This window comes from Semicossyphus pulcher, unplaced genomic scaffold (assembly GCF_022749685.1).
Source record: "Semicossyphus pulcher isolate SPU_LCO1_2020_fin unplaced genomic scaffold, fSemPul1.0.p SCAF_12, whole genome shotgun sequence".
NCBI lineage: Eukaryota > Metazoa > Chordata > Actinopteri > Labriformes > Labridae > Semicossyphus > Semicossyphus pulcher.
The window spans coordinates 4,655,254-4,677,161 of record NW_027211626.1 but is presented as its reverse complement, the minus strand read 5'-3'; the positions used below and the strand labels follow the sequence as shown (position 1 = coordinate 4,677,161).

Below are 21,908 nucleotides of genomic sequence, written 5' to 3'. Positions count from 1 at the left end.
GAGCGAAAATTGACTGAGTCTTCTTAAAGGTACAGTGTCTTTACTCTGTACACAAAAGGTAAACCCCAGCATATTTAAATACTAAAATAGACTTAATAAGCATCTATACCTATGGTATGCTGTAATTTACACTGGAAAATGTTATTCTTTATTATCTAATCTAAGGCTGAGCTCTATCTGATATATTGTAATTGCAAGACTGTCCTTGTACCAGAACACCTTAACAGACAAAAAGCTAAATGAGTCATTAGTTGCGAATTTAGTCGTGAATAGTAGATATTTCACTAATGTATATAAGACCATTTAATATGGTAATAGCATGGATTTAGTTTAGCAGAAAGATAGAGACAGACAAACAAACCAAGTCAAATCAGAAGACACTATTTATTTATCGAGGATGCCTTTGTTAAATTCAATTTGAGTGTGCAATACAGTGTTAATTTCATTGAGGAAAATTATTACGAAAAATGTTCGGCAACGACCTTTTTTCCATGACGAAGACGAGATAAGAAAAACTCGTATGACACGAATGTTTTGTTTTCGCCAATGAGTCGAGACGAGAGTAAAATTTTGTTGGTGGGCTGCCGGACATTTGAAATGCATGATATTATTTATGGATGTCTGGATGTATGGATGGATGATTTGTTGATCTCAAGGGAAATTTTAAAGCCCCAAGAACCACTAACAGATAACAGGGTTATGACGAAGGTGGTTATCAACTTTTCTGTTAACTCGTTTTACGCGTCATTTGAGGCTCTTTTCGCACAAAAAGGAGCGATCATCGGCTGCCTGATCAGTCAGACTGTTAAACTGTTAAATGAGAAGTGATGATGACAAGTAATCTTTAGATGCAGTGTCTTCATCTGTCTTATATGGATGATCTGCTGACTTTTAAAGGGCTCATTTAAATGAAGCAAACAAGTACAAATAAGAAGAGTCTGGGGGGGCGGCATAATTTCTCAAAAGAGAAAAGGTTTTGAGTGAAATGTAATGACTTTTAATTGACTAAAGCTGGACTATAATGTTTTGAGTTGTTGTCAAGTAAAACTAGACTAAAACTATAAAGGGTTAAAATGACTAAAATTTTACTAAAACTCCATCCATCCATCCATTATCTATACCGGTTATCCTGTTCAGGGTTGCGAGGGGGCTGGAGCCTATCCCAGCTGTCATTGGGCGAAGGGCGGGGTTACACCCTGGACTGGTCGCCAGTCAATCACAGGGCTACAATTTGACTAATAAACAAAACTAACACTGGTGGAATAGAAAGTGCCAAAAGAGACAAAACAAAGCAGTAAAAGCTCTAACCCGCCTCACTATGTAAGAATTTTAAGTGCACTGGGCTGCACTGTTATATACTGTTTATTGAAGTTATTTGCATTAAGAGTTGCTGGCGGTTTCTGCACAAAGAGTAGTGATAAATTAGCACTGGATTCATGGACAACATTATCACTGCTTATGGAACCCGTCGCTTGGATTCCATTAAGTTAATCAGACTCAATACTTACACATAAAGAATGATAAATCACATAGCTCTTTATAAATAGGGGTAGGCTGCCACCAAGAAGAGTTCTGCTGCTTGTAGATAGCAGACAGGAAAGGGCAAATAAAGCAGATGAAAGCAAATAAAAGTGAGATAAAAAGAGATTCTGCATTTGTGTCTGTGAGAATAAAAGAGGGAGTGGCAGCTGCTGATGTCGCCCAAAGGCCTGAATTCTTTGATTGACTTCATCAAAACAAGGAGCATCAAAAACAGAGGCACACTGGGAGTTTTAAATCCCACGGGGCATCCACACAGTCGAAAGCAACATGGGGTCAGTGCAGCATGTTTCCATCCTCATGTACCAGATAATTATCCGCTCTTTAGAGAACTGTGAGCAGCAAAGTGGGAGAACATTTGTTGAAATTCCAGCCGAGATAAATTATATGTCCTTAAGGGAGATTAGTCCTACAAGTTACTCAACTAGGTTGTGTATTATTCATTAAGAGCTCCACATTCGATTGTTGTGTAATTTGTCAAATAGGACTCTTTGAGCTCAACACAAACTGGATAGATTGGGGTTGCCTGTCACTTCTGCTCTCCCCTCCTGGGTTGATACCCGAGTAGTTTTTTTTGTGTTTTTCCCCAGTGGGCACTATTTTGTGTTACACCCACCATGACACCAGCGACACCACCTCCAGGGAATATTCATAGTCTAGTTTCCAAGATAACAGCTAAGAAAAATGGACAGCATTAAAAAATGTTACAGCACAGTCAATTTTTTCTGATGCAGGAAAAAATGAAAAACAGAGAATGCCAAGGGAATGAAAACACAGGCATGAATTAATGGACACTGAGGTGGATCCATATATATATAAATAGGCAGCAGATAAGTGGTTGATAAGCTGGTGAAAGCTGCACATACATCATGCAAAAGTCTTGGGTAAAAGACAGCAGCCTGAGCAATTTGAGCAATTGAATGCAATAGCTCTAAAATCACAAGGCATTACTAACACTGAAAGGCCACTCCATCACTATATATGACTCATATAACAAGATGGCAAACCATTTGTTCACCGAAAAACTGCAACTCAAACCTAATTTTACAAAAAATGTAATATCAAGTACAAAATATCTAGTGAGAAATAATGTTAGTATTCTATTCATACCATCAAACATTATATGATGAAAGTGTTTCAATAGGCAAAGATACTCTTAAAGGGACAGTTCTGATTTTTTTAAAGACCCCCTCCAGTGAAAATCAAGTGTTTAACCTTGTAAACATCTCCATGTGGTGTTCTTCATGTGCTACAAGACATATCAGGGACATCATCAGCAGTCATCTCCATGGCTGGGCCTGTCTGCTTTTAAACTGCAGTGTACCAAGGACAGGCTGAACAACACGTTTTCAGATTGGCAGGTTTGAGACGTCACAAACCTAAGGAGCCAATCCCGTTAATGGACGGGGTGACGCCATGCATATCATTATGTGCAACCTATGGCAACCACATCGGCAATGCGCGAGCCAGCCGTAACCGTCATTTTTGCAAACTCACTACTGACCACTAACGGTAACGTTACCACTACTAATTACTACATTTCAAGCTAGCTAAGTTTCAATAAGTTGCCACTAAACGATGGCAGAAACGTGATTTGTTTTCACGACGGAGGGGGCGGTTGGAAATTTGCATAGTGGGCGGGGACTATGCAGATTTGGGAACTTTTAATGAGGGAGAAGGAGGAGATGCCGTGGGAGGATTCTTTACAAGGTAATTAAACATATTTTGCAGAAAAAACATATCAGACACAATTTATTATTTCAAGCAGAACATTTTATACGTCCTAAAACATCACTGGAGCTGCTCTTTAAAAGTAGACAGAGGAATACGTTTTGCACAGGGAGATTCGCCCACAGCGGTGGTCTGGTACACCAGTGACTTTCAGCTAGTGTCTAGCTGGCTTATTTTATGGTGGTTTCATAACCCTTTACAGAAAAATGATCAGTGCAAACATGGAGCTGTCTCAGTGTGGAGTGTGGAGTGTTGATGTTTATTTTAGTGTCTGAGGCCAATATCACTCAACAGAGCACGGTGAAATCTGTATGGAGACGAGAAGCATGCACCATCTTTACCTTTAAAGAAAAACCTTTAGAAACGTAAAGTTGTGTTTCGATTTTCTGCGCTTTCTGACCCAAACAGCCTAACCCAGCATGCATAGGAGAGGGCTGTCTGATGGCAAGCAGAAGCAGTGAAAATATTTTAACTATAGTATAGTGTACACTAAAACTGATATTGATTTTTTAAGGTGGTATTTTCTTTCAAAGCGGTGTGTTTAAAGTATGTTTTGCTCCAAACGCCCTCCACAGCAGTACATAGCTTAGCTTCTGTGTAACTACTCTGGGCAGCTTCTCCAAACAGAGTAGTGCTAATAATCTACAGGTAATACATTCACTATTGATAAGCTTATAAAACCCCACTTCAATAAAACCAAACTATCCCTTTAAGCTACAGGACTGGCAAGATTTGAAAATCATCCCATTGGAAGGAATACCATAATTACCGCACAGCTGAAGCTTCACCGAGCACATGAAACAACATCAACCACTTGTCTCAGGTCCCAACTCACCGTGTAAGTGATCACTGCCAACATGCCAATCAAGGTCAAGGAGCTGATGGAGAAAGACAGAGCAGGTAGACCATCTGTGGATGGAAAGACAGGATATCCATTAGAGATCCAACCTTGGCTTTTGAAAGGAAAATCGTGAACTCGTGTGTAAACCGAGAGCCTACTCTCTCGTGTGCAGTTTGATGGTATTTCAGTCATCTCAATACTGATGGCCAAAGGTGACAGCATTCAAACCATTTTAATGGATGTATAAATCATCTTAATTCCGTTGAATATTCTTTCTAAAATTACCACACTCCTGTGGATAATTAACTGTAAAACTCTCACAAAGACTGTTATTTAGTTCATGATTAATTGCCACGCTGACTGCTGTGGTTCTTGGAAACTCGCAAATTATATCATTGCTCAGAAGCTGGTACAATGGCAGGAAGTGCCACAATCACCAGGAGGTATCAGAATGGCAAGAATGACGATTGGTCGATTTCAGCGAAAGCAAGGTTCTACGTAGAAACCTGCAGCTGTTCTGAACGGCCCATTTCAGAGGCGACCTTTTCAAACATGTCATTCTGGAAAAACACTGAATTATGCAGTTTTCACTTTTTCACTGTGAACAATAAACACTCAAAAATGTGAAACCCATGAAAATATGAGAAAATCTATTCAAAAGATGTGGCCCCTTTAAGGATGGGCTGTAAAAGGGCACTTTGCTGAGTCAGTTTACTCTTCATGATGAGGACTTCTCTGAAAACAGTTGTAAAATGTCGTCTTTGGCCCTGGAGAAGCTTTGTCAAGTCTGGGAAAATTACCTTAATGATGTCATAATGATGTATGAGGGCTTACCCAGGTACAGTTTGGAGATGAGACATTTTTAATAGTAAGCCTGCATCACAAAACTCTAGGAAGGAATCTACACAGTACAGAGTGGAAATGATAAGACTCTTTCAATGTCTTGAAAGTAATTCAGATTCCCCAGGACTTTCTGAGAGAAATGTATCACTTCTAACAGAATAACAAGTGTCCAGCTGGTAGAAATGTTAAAATTGAAACTTAAGGGGAACAGTTTTTTGAAGGCACTTCAATGCAATGTAATCCCAAGGTCAAGGACAATGCATCATTATCATTTAATGTCTGCCTGTAATTAATGCACCGTAGCAAAGTCTTCCTCTGGAGACACATCTGGTCACCCTTTTTTGTCCTTCTTTTCATTTCTTACATTGATCACGACCAGTTGTTTAACAGCTGGATCTTTCAATGCATGCGAGTTGAGTTGATGGGTGTCACCTTTGATTGAGGCGGAAAAGGGACCACCCATCAGGCAAGGGCAACAGTAGGTGTCACACCAGCTGTCAGAGCTGGAGTTAGAAGACAGGGATTGATGAAGAGACTGATTGCCTCTCTCCCCTGTCAAGATCCCACCTGTTATAGGGTCCCACCTAAGAAGCGACACAGTTGTCCCTTTGTAGATATCCCACATCCTCTCAGCAGCAGCCTCACGGTGCCCGGCCCACCTGTCAGCATGGACATAGGTGGCTCTCTGCTTGCCTCTCTCCTTGACAGTGGCATTTGACTAAGATATTAAGTCAGCATTCAGGGCATGCATAATTTGTCCTGTTTATAACATTTATCACTTTCTTTTCACAAGCAGCAGGACAAAGAGGTGGAAAATGGAGATAAATTATATGCCTGCTCTCTATTGTATTATATGCAAAGAGAAAACTTTGAAGTCTGACAGCTGGGCTGAACATTAACATTTGAATGCATGTTTCTTATTCCAGAGTGTTTCATTGCGATTTGCTGCCTTTGTTTAGTGGGGAGCTTGGTAAAATATACAATAGCTGCATGTTCTGCATGGAGAACATTCTGTACATGAACTCTACACAAAGCAAAGGATAGATGTTTGCTGCCACTCTCCTTGGCTTCTTGAGCAGGTTTTCCGGGGATTTAACAGTGGGAATATTGTCTATTATCGGTGGTGCTTCCACATCTGTACAGCCTCGATTTCCAAAAGCTATGGGATGAGGAAGCTCTTATCTCACACTGCATATAGCCCTCTAGGCTCCTGTGCATGCATGAGACTTGTAAGGAGAGGTGTTTATTAAGGGCTCCTTTAGCCCTAGCAACAGACTTCAAGCAGCGGCGTTCAAAGGATGGGGTATAGTAAACTGAATGTCTGCAACAACAACCAGGCACGGCTAACGAGTAGCATGTGGAGGCTAATAGCAACCTTATCAGACACCATATTAGCTGTCCTTGCTTTATGTTAAGGGGAAGCTCAAATAGTCAAATGATTCGTGACATAAGGTTGGATAGAAGTTTGTAATGAAGACTTTTTGAACGTATTGTAGCATTTAGCTCACAGTTGAGTGAAACCATGCTAACAAGTATGATCGCAAACTCGAAGGTTGGTAGAACATGTGAAAAGATCAACCAAGATTAGACCAACAGCATCACGTCCACTCCCTTACCATGAATCATCAGTTGAAGCCTCACACATATCCAACAATAAAATAATAGGCTCCGTGTTTAGCACATAAAGAGGGCAGAAAATTGGAGTAATTAAATGCAAGAAATAAAAAGCTCAGCGTCCCAGAGTGAAATTATTGTGGAGTGACAATGTGATCAAAAGCCAAGACTGATTTGCACAAAGAGAGATAATTTTAGTTTTCCTGACGATGTAATTGCATACTATGGAAGCTACACATCTTATAAAGTAAAGTGCGAAATTATAGTGAAGTGAATGGAAGATTGTACAGAAGTTCTCACAGAAGCAGCACAGGATAAAGAGAGGTGAAGAGGGTAAAATACACTGGTAAAGCTATTGTTGCTACTGTTAAGATTTACAGAAGTACATACACATGTATGTGAATGTCAGGGTCAGAATGAGTTCTTCAGTCTCTGGTGAGTGGATAGGAAGGAAAGGTTAAGTGCTGTGAAGTTCTCTTCCTAGTTAAAGTTGGACTCCCACACACATTCCACTCTCTTTGAGGCACGGCCAAAAACACAAGACTGCACTGTGTGGTCTTGAATACCAACATTAATAGCTAATGATCTGGAGCCCATTCAGGCAACTTTGGGATATTGGAACATATGTAATGTTGGAGCCATTAAGGATGTAGTGGCCTTAATGAACAGTCATTGCAAAGCAGTCAGGGGTTATGTGGCAAAAGTGCCTTTCCTTTACACAATTAACCTCCCATCTGGAGAGAGAAGAGATGGGGAATTAGAAGAGGATGATCCTCACATTTCCTCCTCAGCAGCTGAGCAATTTCCCCCTGCGCTGCGAGGAAGGAAGGTTAGGGAGAGCATGTAGGGGTCTTCTATTGTGAAGAGAGGCAGATGGTTCAACTTCCTCCTTGATCCCCAGATGGCAAAAGGCCAGAGAACTGTTAGGAGTCCACATTTGGCAATGTGTCTGCATTTGCATGAGCATAAGCACAGACAATGCTCCGTTCAACGAGCGAAGATGTCCAAGGAGTGTTGGGATCAAACGGTCAACATTCAATATTAGACCATCTTATTGCACATGGACTTTGATGCTATAAAGTCCATGCTTCTAAAATATAGGTACATTTAGTTATTGAGTCACTTAATGAGCACTTGCTGGAAGGATGAATCCATAATAAGGAGTGGACAGTAACTTCATGGAATTCCATGTTAATATCATCTTTTGTACCTCTCAGCATTTTCTATGGCATCAATATCGAGATGAATCCATAAGAGGTCACCAAATTGCCTCACCGAGTTCCTAACCAATCAAATCAAGGCAGATGTGGGCTTAATACACTCAAAGCGACAGGAGTACTTGGTCAGCTGTATGGAGAAAATGTACTGTACACTGTATCTGTGCAAAGATGTACCAGGAGGAAATGTGCTGCCCTTAAGATGGTTATTTGTATTGTTAAAATCACCATTAAATTCAAATATGTGTATTCTTTAAAGGTGGGGTATTATGCTAATTTCAAGCTTCAAAACTCTGATACCTGTGGAGTACCTTAGCATAATTTACAGTTAAAAACTCCTCATTTTTCATGGTGCTCTTTGCAGGCCCTCACAGCCTCTGCCTGAAACGACAGCTCCGTCTCTTTCTTCACCCCGCTTTCTTCAGGTTGGCCAGCTCTCCGAACCTGCCGAGGGGCAGAACTCAGTGTTTGAGGCACGGCCGATGCAACGCTGTGGCCATGTTACAGAGTTGTCGGTAAACTTAACTTTTTCCATTTGAAATGAATGTCTGCTGTTCTTGTCCTTTGGAAACGTAAACACTGATGTCTTTCCTTCAAAGCCAAAGAAACACTTTCTCCAAGACATTCTTAACCAATGGATTAGCAGAGCAGGCAGAGGAGCAGAGTGGTGGAGTGTAAAAAATTTCCGAGGCCCACTGCCGAGGCTGGGTGGGCATGTTCTTGAACTGTGCCAGGGGCGGGAAGTTCTGCTGTGTCTTGGGCAGATGCCCAAATATAGAGTTCCTCCACTTTGTGACATCACAGAGTGAAGCGTCTGGAGAAGTCTGTCCGAAAGTGAGCGTTCACAGCAGCCTGCAGACTTTTTGGCTGACCGCCTGGGTCAGCCCTTCACATGGGTCTGTATGTGACTGAGTGAGTGAGTGAGGGTACTTTCCCAGCTGTAGAGAGAGAGAGTTGCGACATCGCAATAGCGGATCATGGAGCATATTGGACCTCCACTGACGCGACTCTCTGTCTATACGGCTCTGGATACTTTGTCTGGGGAGAAGGCGGGGCTGCTAGTCCGCTGCGCGCACCTGCCTTCAAACACGTTGTCATCGGCCTCATAAGGACAGTCCTTGTGACACATTGCACACAAAAGCGCACACTGACCTAATGCGGTCAGCCACAAACTAGGTTTTGACCTAGTCTAGTATAGCGGGGGTTTACTCCAACATACTTTTACCTACAGATTTGAAACTTGACCCACATTTAGTCTGGATATCCAACACTGTATATATGTCTTAAAATGTGAAACAGCATAATACCATCTTCATTTAAAAAGCACCAAATGATGCATTCAAGCTTGTTTGTGTGCACCTAAACAGAAGTAACTAATACATTCATCACAGCTAATCCTATGAAGCATTGCATTTATTGTTAAACATTACCTTGCCTTTCATAAGTACTATAAAGAGAGGAACTCTACCAACCTCCAGGCATAGGGTCATAAGCCTTATTTTTTCATTCAAATCATGACATTTTTCACTTTATTGAATCTGTCAATTGTCTCATTTTGCATTATCTTGAGACATCTAGTGGGTTTTTTTGTTGCTTTTGCCAGCTAAAACTTCAGACTTTAATCTGATGAATAAGGCTGGAAAATTGCCAAACAACAGAAAGAGGATAATTGACAGAAGTAGAAAGTGAAAAGAATAAAGAATGTAGAGGAGCACTGGGGTTAGCAGTGGATGTGGCTTCAGGGGAGTAGCGAATATGACAAATGAAAAGGTAGGGTGGAATGATTGAAGTAGAAAAATCTTTAACTCATGGTTACAAGAAATCCAACAATGAGACCCAAAAAACAGGAAGCATTTCGCACAAATGCTACTTACGACTGCTGCCAAGCTCCTCAAACAGGTACTGTACTTTCTCCCATTGAGTGGAATTCTGACTTGGTGGGGCTTCCAGTGGAACGAAGGCTCTGAAAGCAATCAAACAGTGATTTTGTTAGAAGTAAAGTGAAATGCATTAAGGCTACGCTGACACTGTCCCTATGACACAATAGGCTTAAGTTTCTGCTTTGAAGTGGTGTATTTTCTAAACACACACAGATAACAAACATAAAGGCAAAACAGATTTTTCAGAATGTGTATGTTTTTTAAGACTCCACTACTGACAAACATGTTAAAAGACATCACTGTCATTGTTGTTGCTGAGAGATGGCAAGAGATCCAGAGATGTACAGATAAAAAGTAGTTCTCTTGGAAGACAGTGACAATACGGCGTGTTTTCAAAAAATCTCATACAAAGTATGTTTTCAAAACGCTTCTGGGCAGCACAAAGAAGTTTGCTTCTGGTCCAACATCTATATCCCTCTTCACAGACCTTTCATGTCCTGCATGGCGTAATGCTCAGACAGAAATGGTAAAAGAAGCTTTTACAGCATGTACCCCACTCCAGCATCCAGACGTCTGAGCTCCATGGTGAATGTCTGTTTTCTTACTTATCTGCAACGCTGTGAAATTGGACCTCTGCCTCTCTCCTTCTCTAAACTGCATGTGGGGTTTTTTTTTCATTGTAGAAAAAACTCGCCTCCTGCTGTTCCGGCTATATCTTTCATGCAAAGATAAACCATGAATGTAAATGGGACTTAATTAGGTAAAATGAATAGGTGTGTAATTAAACAAAAAATCACCAGAAGTAATATCTTTACGGAGAACAAAGGGCTTACAAATCATATAAACAGGATTTTGGAAGCTGTTTTATTGACCTTTTGCTTATCCACCTTGGGTATTACTGCACCCCTGATAACTAGATTAATTGCTATTCTTAACACAATGGACATTCCGCTAAGCTCTGCGTCCCCTCCTATCGTTTTCAATTTATTTAGGAGAGGAACAAAACAACAACTAAAAACCACAAGCTGGATTCAATCTTAAGTTTTATAGCTTCACACATTTAGTAGTATTAACCATGAATGTCATGGCCTGCTTAGTGGCTTTAAAACTTCTTTGCACAAACTTTTTGATGTTTGTCCCCCATAAAAGATTTACGGTCTTCTTCCAATCAACCAGAGGATTTAACCTCTAAACTTTGAAAAGGATAATGACCTAGTGTTTTGATTATTATTGTAATAAGTTCCCTTGCATCCTGTTCGCTCCTAATTACATGAATCAATAATCCTAATTACATTTAGCCATCTAGACCCATCACTCACACTGACAGACCTATATAACTTGCACGGGTGGCTTTTAATCTTTAGTTCTAGGTATATAGAAAATAGATGTTGTTGAAACGGCTCCTTAAAGAAATAAATATATTTTAAGTCACTATCTATCGCCGAATTAGGTTACGCAATGGTGATTGAGCCTATGGCCCACTGATGAAAGCCTTTGCATTTGCAGTATTACAGACTCGGTGGCAATCACCGAGCAGTGGTTGGTCTGCCAGAGAGGGTAGGCGGAGCTAAGCGGCTGCTTTTCCGGTCTCTGCAAGTGTTGCGAGTAAACAGTAATCTACTATGGCTGAACCAACAAAGAAAAGATGGATGACTACAGATACAACTTCAACAAGAAGTGAAAATCCAAAAAGAAACAAATTTGACGCTCAGGTGAAGGCTAAAAGTCTAAAAAGGAACGCTACCGTCAGAGAGGAAAATCAAGAGAACAAACAGAGCCAACCGTGGACGTCACACATGCGACACTCTATCTGGGAAGTGTGCTCCTGTAATTATTGTTTATCACCACCAAAGAGAACGAAACTGAGATCTTCAAGATTACAACTTTAAAGATGTAAGAAACAAAATTTAGAACGTATTTTAACATAACTTAAACAGCACTTCTTTGGACTAAGAATACATCTTTAGGCAAGCTTAAGTGTGGAAGGGTCAACATTACTGATGCTCAGTTTCAGTGCAGACTTCTATTCCATTAATCATGAAATCCTCCTCCACTGATCATTAATCCTTCTTGACAGACAACAGAGAATTAGGCCAGAATCCTTCTTAGTATCTAGCATCCACAAAATCACATAAAATATGGTGCTCTATGAATCTGCAGGGATTCTTTTAGGAAGTTAAAAAACTGGGAGTCCAAAAAGTTTAAAAACCCTCACCCTGGGAGGTGAAAGATATTAGATCAGCATATCAGAGACTTCCCTTTGCCTCATATGCAAAAAACAAAATTTCAGGTCTCAAAAGACCTCATGCTTCCTGCGATCATGTGGATATCTACAGGGGTCCACACTTGTACTTAATCTTTTTAATGTGCTTCCCCTTCGGTCATGTTATGTGTCATTATTCATTTTAGGAAAGACACGACTCATCAAAGTGACCTTACCCAGGTCTTTACAACTGTGTCTGCAGTGAGGATGTAACGTTAAAAGGTATTTCCATCAAGCAGGAAATCCAAAAATATTTCAAGCTTTGCTTTCCTCTTTTTGTCCATCTTCAGCGGCCTGGTGAAACATTTCAGTGAAGGTCCGAACACTTTGTAAATGTCCCTCATTTCCACATGAACGGCTATATAATGGCACCACATTACACACCGTTTTAACTACCAATGCAATTTTATATTAAGAAATATTCTAAACTCTGAATATGAAACCAAATGGCTTGTTGGGTATGTTATTTGCAATGGCAAAACAATGTACAATCTGTAGTGGTGGAAGATCAGGGGTCATTTAAGGGAGTAAACACCTCGCCAGGTATAAAGACGGGAAATAAAAGTCATCAAGAAAGGACCCACTGAGTGAACAGTCCCCAAACAGAGTCATTATGTCTCCCAGTCTCAGCAAAAGAGTGCAGGATAAAGGCTATCATGTTGTTGTAGATCAAAGGACCGAAGCAACAATTGCCGGAACAAAGCAACAATAGTTCCACTTCATGAAGTAAAAGAGCGGCTAAATTGCTTCCGTCTATAAAAAAAAGCCCAAACTTCCAAAGTTTAAGCCGTGACAAAGTATAGTCATGTGTCTTTTATTTTCCCAAACTAGGTAAGCCTTTCTTCAATGCACCATTTAATGGTTGGGAGAGCACATTTAATCGTATAGGTTGAACTCGAGGCATGTTGCTGTCACAGCTGCAAAGGAAATCTATTATGTGGTGCAGGTGCTCCTGAACACAGCCAGTAGAAAACTGGCAGATAAATGGGACATGGCTGAGGATGCGCACCAGTATAGATTGGTAGATACAACATAAGATGTCACAAAAAGACTCACACATGTGCGATAAACATAAAGAAAATGCAAAGAAACTAGTTTAGGACCAGAAGGACAAGAATTCAACCTGTATTTAGTCAGACATACATAGTTCTGCTCCACTGAATGGTTTATCATGGACAGACAAATGGTACTGTAACTATTCCAAGGGTTTCTCCTCTCATTAACCAAACACAATGTCATCTCCACACGCTCTTCCAGCTCTCCAGCACTGAAGCAGAAGAAGCCATCCATGTCCCCAACTTACCCAATTAAAAGGAGCACCACGCAGACAATGGCGAATCCAATTGTGTACTTCAGAGCGTTCTTCACTTGCTGTAATAAAAGGAAAAATTAAACTGGTCAATCGTGGCCATGGTGGGAAATATTATCATTCATTGTGAGGCAGGGAAGGAGGTTATACTCCATTTAGCTAAGGACTATAGTGAGTGAGAGCTATATAGAGTCGGTGTAGATCCAGTTTGACCTGGCGGAGATAACATGTCACTCCCGGTGCCATTCAAGGTGCTTTTAAAGTAACAATACAAAAGACCTCCCTGTCTGTGGGAGAAAGTGCCTCTGTCAGCTCAAAACTGACACACGGAAAGGATAAAAGGCACTATGAGATAGCTGCTGTTTGGTACATCACTCACTGAAAAGACTTCTGAAGATAGGGATTTAAAACATTTTCAATTTAAGCTGACAATCCACGGCCTATAATTTATAGTACGGCTGCACTGGTGCGATGGGTTGACTACTTTAACTGCCACAATATATCAGATTTACTCTTTTAAATATTACTTTCCTATATATTTATTTAGCATGTGTGGCTAATTTAGGTTTTTATTATGAACACAAACATAATCAGAGTGAAATTATGTGGATCTAAATGACCTCGAAAAACATGCTGACCAAATTTCCTTCCTCATAACACAACAAACCTTTTTGAGACACACTCTTGTTCCCCATAGCAAAGCTCATCTCATCTTTGATGGCACTTTATCGCCATTAACTGACGATATGCCTTCAGCAGTCAGCAGAACTTGTCACCTCTGTGCTCGTGCTGTGCTATGGTTTTCTTTTTGGTGAGCATGTCTCTTATGATGGCTGAATAGAAAAATTCAAAACATCTACACAATATATTTCACGACAGATTTTCATTTAAATTAATGTCTCTTCAGTCACTATCTACCGATGAGGTAAACATTGAGGATTGAGCCTATGGCCCACTGATGAAAGCCTTTGCATTTGCAGTTTTACGGACTGGGTGTCTGTGGCGATTTTTGTGTGAAAAAAATCCCAAGCGGCGCCCAGTTAGTGACGCGTTTTCCATCAGCCAGCAGGTTGGTCTGTCAGAGAGGGTAGGCGGAGCTAACGCAAGTGTTGCGAGTAAACAGTAATCTACTATGGCTGAACAAACAAAGAAAAGATGGATGACTACAGATACAACTTCAAAAATAAGTGAAAATCCAAAGAAAAAGGAAACAAACTCGACGCTCAGATGAAGGCAAACAAAAAGGAAAGCGACCGTCAGCCAGGAAAATCAAGAGTTACAACCGGAGCCAACCGTGGACGTCACACACGCAACAGTCTGGATATCTGGGAAGTGTGCTCCTGCAATAACAGTTTATCGCCATAGATGCCACTAAAGAGGACAAGTTTTTTGAGATCACCACTATAAATTAGAAAAAATCAATATTTTCACAATCTATATTTTCTGTCTAGAAGTCAATGAGAACACAATTTTCTGGTCAAATGGCATAATTCCACCAAGAGTGAAAACTATATGAAAGATATTTCCGTACCTAATATACAATGAGCGTAATGATTAACTAGTTTCAGGTTCAAATTATTATTATTTTTAATTTCATATATAAAAAAGTAAATCCAAAGTTGATTTTTCACTACCAGGGCAAAAAAACTGAATCAAAATCGGGGTTTATTGCCAACTAGGTTTTGGTGAAAAACAATTAACACATGACTACAATAAAAATAAGTAAAACTAAAATAGAACAAGATTTAAAAAAAAAACCTAATTAAAAACATTGAAAGCCAAATTACTGCCGAAACATAATAAGTCACGCGCTAAACTGATACAATCTGGATATGTTTAGGTGTTTTGTAACGGGTCATTTAGTATCAAAAGAAACTTTTGGGAAAAGTTAAAGTTTGGGTGAATAAAATAAAGAAACACATTTGCTACTATTGTTTGTCATGTGTGCAAACAAATGGGTTCATGTTGCCTCAAGCTGGGAAGTTCAACAGAAACAACTTGAGACATTTTCGCATTAACATATTGCTCAGCCGAACCTGAATCATCTGAATGAAATTTGAATTCCTAAGCAGGCCGTGGCGTTGTGTGCAGAAGAGGTAGGGTGCTTTCTTACCGAGCATTTGCTCCCGTTGTCGTCATCCCTTTCTTCGTAGTAGAAGTAAACAAAGGGGATCCAGAGGAAGACACAGAACAGTATGATGGAGTAAAGGGCTGTATGGATACAAAAGAAGAAAGGAAATCAAAGATTAGTCCAAGATATCTTTTAGTGCCAAATATTGCCAAAAAAATGAATATCCACTTCCCCTTCCGAGCATACCGTATGGAAACATGCTCCATGATGATACTAAAATGATACCATTTCAAGAAACCTATTTTTACCTAGCCTCCATTTTAATCCCTTCAGCAGTGTCAAATCATATAACGCCAAGGAATTTTAAGACAGCATGACCCCATTCCTTAAAAACTTTCTGATGACATATCTAGGGCAGAGATCGCTTATTAATTTATCAAGAAACATTGATACCAAAATAACTCCGAGTCATCCATAAATAAATGTTTGTAATCATACCATCACAGTGATGCTTTCCTGCACAAACTTACATTTGTTTTATGCTTTTCCTCCTTTAAAACTCCTCGTCATTCAGGGTATTTTACCTATAGTCATGTGTTTTAGATGTAACTGACTTTAATCACTTAATGCTGGATGATTGAGCAGTCTCTTGTGTTGTTGGCTTTGATATTTGAGCAGTTACATTTAACTAAGCAAAACATTTTTCATAATAATCTTCCTTCGTTCACAAAAATTGTACTGCTTCTTGCCTCTTTGTAAAGGAAAACCAAAACATATGGGGCTTGTGTTATTTTAAAGCACAACTGCAAAAACTGGCTGTTGTTGAAATTCCCATTAGCTCAAAAAAAGTAGACACCCAGGCTTGTTACAGCAAAAAAAGGCATTAACAAAACACAACAACATCTGATATAAAAATAACTTCAGAGCATCAGTGAGGTCCCTAGACATGGCAGCGTTTCAGAAGATGTTAAGGCTTCCATCAAGGCCTACTGGAGAGTTATTCGCTTTCTTTTTTGTACTCATTGTTTTTAATTGCTTTGAGTTTTGTTCTCTGATCAAATTGCTCCTCTGTACTCAGAGTGTGATGATCCAGATAACTCCGTCTTTATGACAGTGACATATCTGGACACGGGGTCATGCAGTTGAGGAGCTTTGTTTCTAATCATTTTTAACCTACGCTCTTCAAAGCATGCTTGTTGGTTTGCTTTCATTAGAAGTAGTTTTTCCCATAGAGGACGTGGACAGTAGACATTCGCCCTGCGGTAGTTTGGCACGTCTTGATAAATGAAAGTAATTATGTCATGAGAGGTCCATTAAGAGCCACTTTACATAGTTTTACATGTATGAATTTAAAAGTGACTTAATTGTTTGTTGAGCAAAGTATAGTGTCCTGCATTAAAAAGATGTAATATAAAACAAGAAAGGAAATGAGCTGAGCATTTCATGAAGATGATAATGCTTAAGATTTTCATATTCAAAAAGGGATCCTATTATACTCATACATTCTAGCAACAACCATTCAATCTATTCGTGTTCTGTTTAATTTTCTATATATGGCCTGTAGCTGTGTCCCAGTCCAGGGGCTGCAGCCTTCGAAGGACGAAGGCTGTCCTAATTCGAAGGCTCCTTCAGATCCTTCAAGATGCATTGCGCGCCAACTGAAACAAAATGGCGGACTTTTAAACAACCAAGGAATACACTTTAAAATGTCAGAGGTTTTGGTTTCAACTCAGTCGAATAGCTTGTGTTACACATGTTTAAGAAAACAAAAGGGCCCTTGAAACAAATTATTTTTAAAATAATAGGTTAACTTACTCCACATTAGTTATGCTAGTTAGTTAGCCCGCTAGCTACATGTTGCTAGGTGACAGGAGTGGCATTTGGTGACGCTAGGGTAGACCAGAACGGCTTTAACGGTCTAAACAGGCTATGAATGGAGCATCCTCCGTGGACCGCCTCCTTCGCAGGCTGCAGCCCCTGGATTGGGACACAGCTATTGTCTCCTGCTGATGGTCAAACCACCATTCAGTTCATTTTTTTGTTATATCACAAGAGATATAAAACACTTCTAATCATTTTTAAATAAAAACATGTATAATTAACTCTCAAAACCATTAAGATTCCCCAGAATTAATGGGGTTGTTTATTTCTAGTCCCCTAAGCCTGCTAATAAAGTTTAACAATGGTTTAATTAATTGTTGATTCTTTTACGATAAAATTAACCACCTTGAAGTAAATTACTTAATTTTATTATACTTTATCTTGGGATAATAAGTGGCCCAAAACCACATCAATTTGTACCTCCATCAATAATAGCCAACATTCAGGTTATGTCTAAATTATGTTATGTGACGACTATAGCCCCCACTGAAAAGACGTTTAAAACTGGAGTATTTGAAGATGTTGATTAAACAGATTTCACCTGCTTCTGTCACAAGATTCATCACAGAGTCACACACATATTAACGGCAATTTTCAAGTCACATAGCGGCTAAAATTGTAAATTTGATTGTACAAACGAGCAGCGCATCACAGTCACCAACGGACAAAAACATTTAAATACATGGACGAAGATGGGTTCGATCCCACGATGGCGGCAATTGGGTCATGCGCTCATAACCATTGCCCCACCGGCATTTTCGTATTAAAACTTGTCCGTCAAGTATTAATGAAGTACGTCAGCATCCAGGGGTCGCTCTGCCTTCACAGTCAGAGCTGCACAGCTTCAGCCAGAGTACCTGGGCATGCGCAGTCTTCTTTTTTCTTCTTCTGCGGGGACATTACGTCTTGGTGTTGACGGGATTTCACCAACCACCGCAACATGATTTTGGAGAAATGCCGCTACAATCATCACTTCCGTCACACTCAATTTTGTTGTGATGTCGTAACCGTATTTTAGCCGGTTGAAAAATTGTTGAAATTTGGCCTTAGATGTTCAGAACTGATTTCACCACGTTTTCAACCAAATTTCAGTGTTGTAATCCCGGTTGGTGCTTCAATTATACCAACGGTTCTGTTCTGAGTTAATTAAGAATGGGGGCATTAAAGGGTGCATTTGTATATGAACTCTGTATCCATCTGTCACTGAAGTGTTCAGCCATGCTTTGAGCAAGCTTCACCCAGCAGGTAATCAGCAGCCCTATTTTAATGCTGACCTCTGTAACAGGAAAAGTCCTTCTGCATCAGAAAATCATTTAGTTCACTCAGTCTGTGACCTTCTGTAAGAGGTGGATGCAAGCCACCTGTCCTTGCTGAAAGAACTGTCTCTTCTCTGATCCAAGCCTTTCTTGTTTGGTTGGTTTTTCATGTACGAGCAGCTTTTTCAGGGAAAAGAGCAACGCTCAAATGCATTAGAAATTCATAGAGCGGAGGTGAGGCAAAAACACTTAAATAGAGAGACGCTATTTCAAGCTGGGGGCATTTCTTTTCTTTCTGCAGAAAATGGATGTCATTGAAGACAGCCCAGAGAACCCCAAAAATAACTCAAAGAAAAGCATGTCACAAAGATGTGCTCAGCAACATGGTTGGTGCAGCTCAACACCTCCTTGAGGTAATAATGTGAATTATAAGCACAGACCGCATTGTGAGGCCAATTTAAAAAAAAAGCTTCAGGAACACAAACAGCCCCAACAACCACAATTTCACTTTTTTCATGATAGAAGTGCTTTTTTAATTTGGTTAAGCCTCAAATTTTAGGTTTAAAATGAAAACATAGCATTTAAACCGTTAGTGGATAATAGATTCAGGCGAGAACCATCTAAACACATGCCCTAAGGAGTGCCATTAAAGTGATAAACAACACAACAAATTTAAATTGAAAAACCTGCTCCTAATTAACATTTAATCCATAACATCAGACAGCACCACAGTTCTACTGCAGTGTACATGTGTAAAGCAGCTCTTCAATATCAGTCAAGAATGCATGGCCTGAAGCAAGTACAAACATGCCCCCCTGTGAAGTGGACTATATTTCACAAAAGCTCTCTCTGCAGCAGACAAATGAATGTCACTGTTAAAGTGGCTTGCTTTTTTCCAGCTGTGATTGTGACAGGGCATTACTTTCAATAAACACATGCTCATTGCTGCACTAAGGTATCCATTTACACTCATTTACAGGCAGACAAACCGAGTTTAGGACGATGCCAGCAGCCAATAAATGCAAGGCATGCACAGTATGCAGCCGCTGGCATATGCTTGTGGGTTAAAGGAATGGGTAAAATTAATCATAACACCATGAATATTAACACACTGAGAGAATAGGTCATACTGCATTACCATGGATCATCCATTACTCTCTAAGCAGATCTTCTACTGGGAGGAATGCCTGACCAGGGATAAAAGTTTGCACATTTATCCCCCTGACAGAGATGAGACTTCTAAATAATTAAATGTCCTTCCTTAACCCTTTATATAGCTGTTGTGTTCATTATAGAATACACTCCAGTTTTCTCATGGGGGAGGCACTATGATTAAAATATTTTTGGAGGATTGATGGGAGAGGTGGTGAGAAAATCCTCGTCTACCAATGTAGTGCCAGCTGGGGAAACAATGTGAGGACATCAACACAAGCAATGGTTATACCTCATTATGTTGTGATAATTATTTTTGGCAATGTATGATGATTATACCCATTACCACCTATCAATCCAAGCTGGTTCGCTCCCCCCAGCATGTCAAGTTAATGAAAACATTCGACCCTTGACCTCACCTTTCTGAGGCCCATCACAAGCATTAGCACCTGGACTGTTTTCCATTGAAGACGAAATGAAACATATTTTATGTGAAAACTAAATGCCAGCTGAGATTACTCACAGAAACACGGACTCAAGAGACTGATGAAAATATCTGTCTGTACAGAAATATGCTGAAAGCTACGACACTTTGAGCTTGCACTCTCTTATCGTGTAAACATCAAGGGAAGCAGTGGCATCACCTTTAGAGGGGGCAACCTGGGATAAAACACTAGTAAAATTGGAGTTAGTTGACAGGTAGTATGAAGGACATGATGCCTGTGTTACTTTGTTTCTGCTGGATGTGTTGAGTAAAACAGATGTTTGCTAAGATGAAAGACAAAAAGTAGTTCATAGGCCGATAGAGTATCAAGGCTGGCTGTTGTAAGTTTGTGTTGGCCATCTTTCAAGCCAGTCAAAGAGAGCTGATTTACAGGGTTTCAAAAGGTATGAAGAATTTGTAGATTAATTATTGCTCAACTTTAATGACTGTAGAATATTTAAGTTTATGTATTTTGGGGATGTTTTGCTGTTTTTAATTATGAATACAATAATAGATCCATGGAAGTTCATGGCAGACAGAGCACAGACAAATTCTCTACCCTTGATTCATATCCTAATATGGGTTCAATGATTGACGATGATCCATTTCAAAGCTGACAGAAAGCAAAAACAAACATGGTCCATCTGAGGTCTAACAGTTTTTCCATTTTAACATAAGGGCCTATGTCTTGGCAAAGTCATGTATAACAGAAATAACACAAACATTCGGGCAGCTCAACATTGTCCAGACGTAAACGTTGTGCAAAAAGAAGGAAGCTTGCTTTACCTCCCTGTAATAACTTTGACGACACAGTGCATTTGTGATTGAAGATCTTACTTAGAAAAGGAAACCCAATATCATTGTATATGAATACTACAAGTATCTCAGTCTGTAGGGACTTGGCTTGGAAACCAGAGGGTTGCCGGTTCAAGTCCTGGTGTGGACCGAGTATGGAAATTAGGCTGGTGAAGAGGTGCCAGTTCACTTCATGAGCAGTGTCAGGGGGCCCTCCCAAACTGCTCAAGGCGCTTCACTTGTCCATTGTAACCTCTGCAGCACCCTCAATCTGACATCTCTGCATTAATGCATGTCCATGGGCTGCTGTTTGTGCATGCTTCTTCTTCTTCTTCTCCTCCTTCTTCCGAGATGCCTGCTTGCTCCCATTCCTTACAGTATATTAGCAGTATGTTTGCATAGACATCATACTGAGCTGTTATGAGTAATACTTGCTCTCCCCCCACTTACATATCGAACTTCAGGCTTCAAGCTGACATGACAGCAGCAAGCAGTGAACCTTACTCCCGATGTCAAACATACTCTCTTGAAACTAATAGGAACTGTATAGATTATATATTACACGCTAATTCATCTAACCTAGTTACTTAGGGAACCAGTCTGCTTCACTTACACATCCATGTAAGGTTTTGTGGTTGAAAGAAAAACTAAAGTAGAACAAATGGACTCCACAGGGCTCCTTGTCCATTGTTGCAGGAAGTAGGGAACATCAATTTCAAAAGCACGTCCTTCAAAGACTAGTGAGCTGATATGGAGGAGCAACATCTTTATGCACCAAATTATCTAAATGTTCCTGAGCCAGAAGATCGGTGTGTTAAACATAACGTTTATAGCTTCACTGAACACACTTAGAAGGAAAACAGAATACATTTTGCTTTTGTTTTGTTCCACATGATGCACCTGACAGTGGATACATAAGAAAAATATTAATAACAGCCACAGAAGATCTTTTTAAAATATCATTAGGTCTGGTAGAAAGGAGTCTCATTCCTGCAAGGACAGTACGATATGTTACATCAGTGTGGTATTTGC

At 40.0% G+C, this 21,908-nt stretch overlaps 1 protein-coding gene across 1 annotated transcript in view; it reads right to left on the bottom strand.

Moving 5' to 3' along the window:
• Positions 1–21,908, bottom strand: part of lmbrd1 (LMBR1 domain containing 1) — a 70,825-nt gene that overhangs the window by 37,400 nt on the left and 11,517 nt on the right. Inside the window, exons 4-7 of the mRNA XM_069658626.1 lie at positions 15,351–15,448; positions 13,232–13,299; positions 9,660–9,748; positions 4,106–4,179 (exon numbers count right to left, since the gene is read on the bottom strand). Coding sequence (XP_069514727.1) covers positions 4,106–4,179; positions 9,660–9,748; positions 13,232–13,299; positions 15,351–15,448 — 329 coding nt within the window. The remainder of the gene's footprint in view (positions 1–4,105; positions 4,180–9,659; positions 9,749–13,231; positions 13,300–15,350; positions 15,449–21,908) is intronic.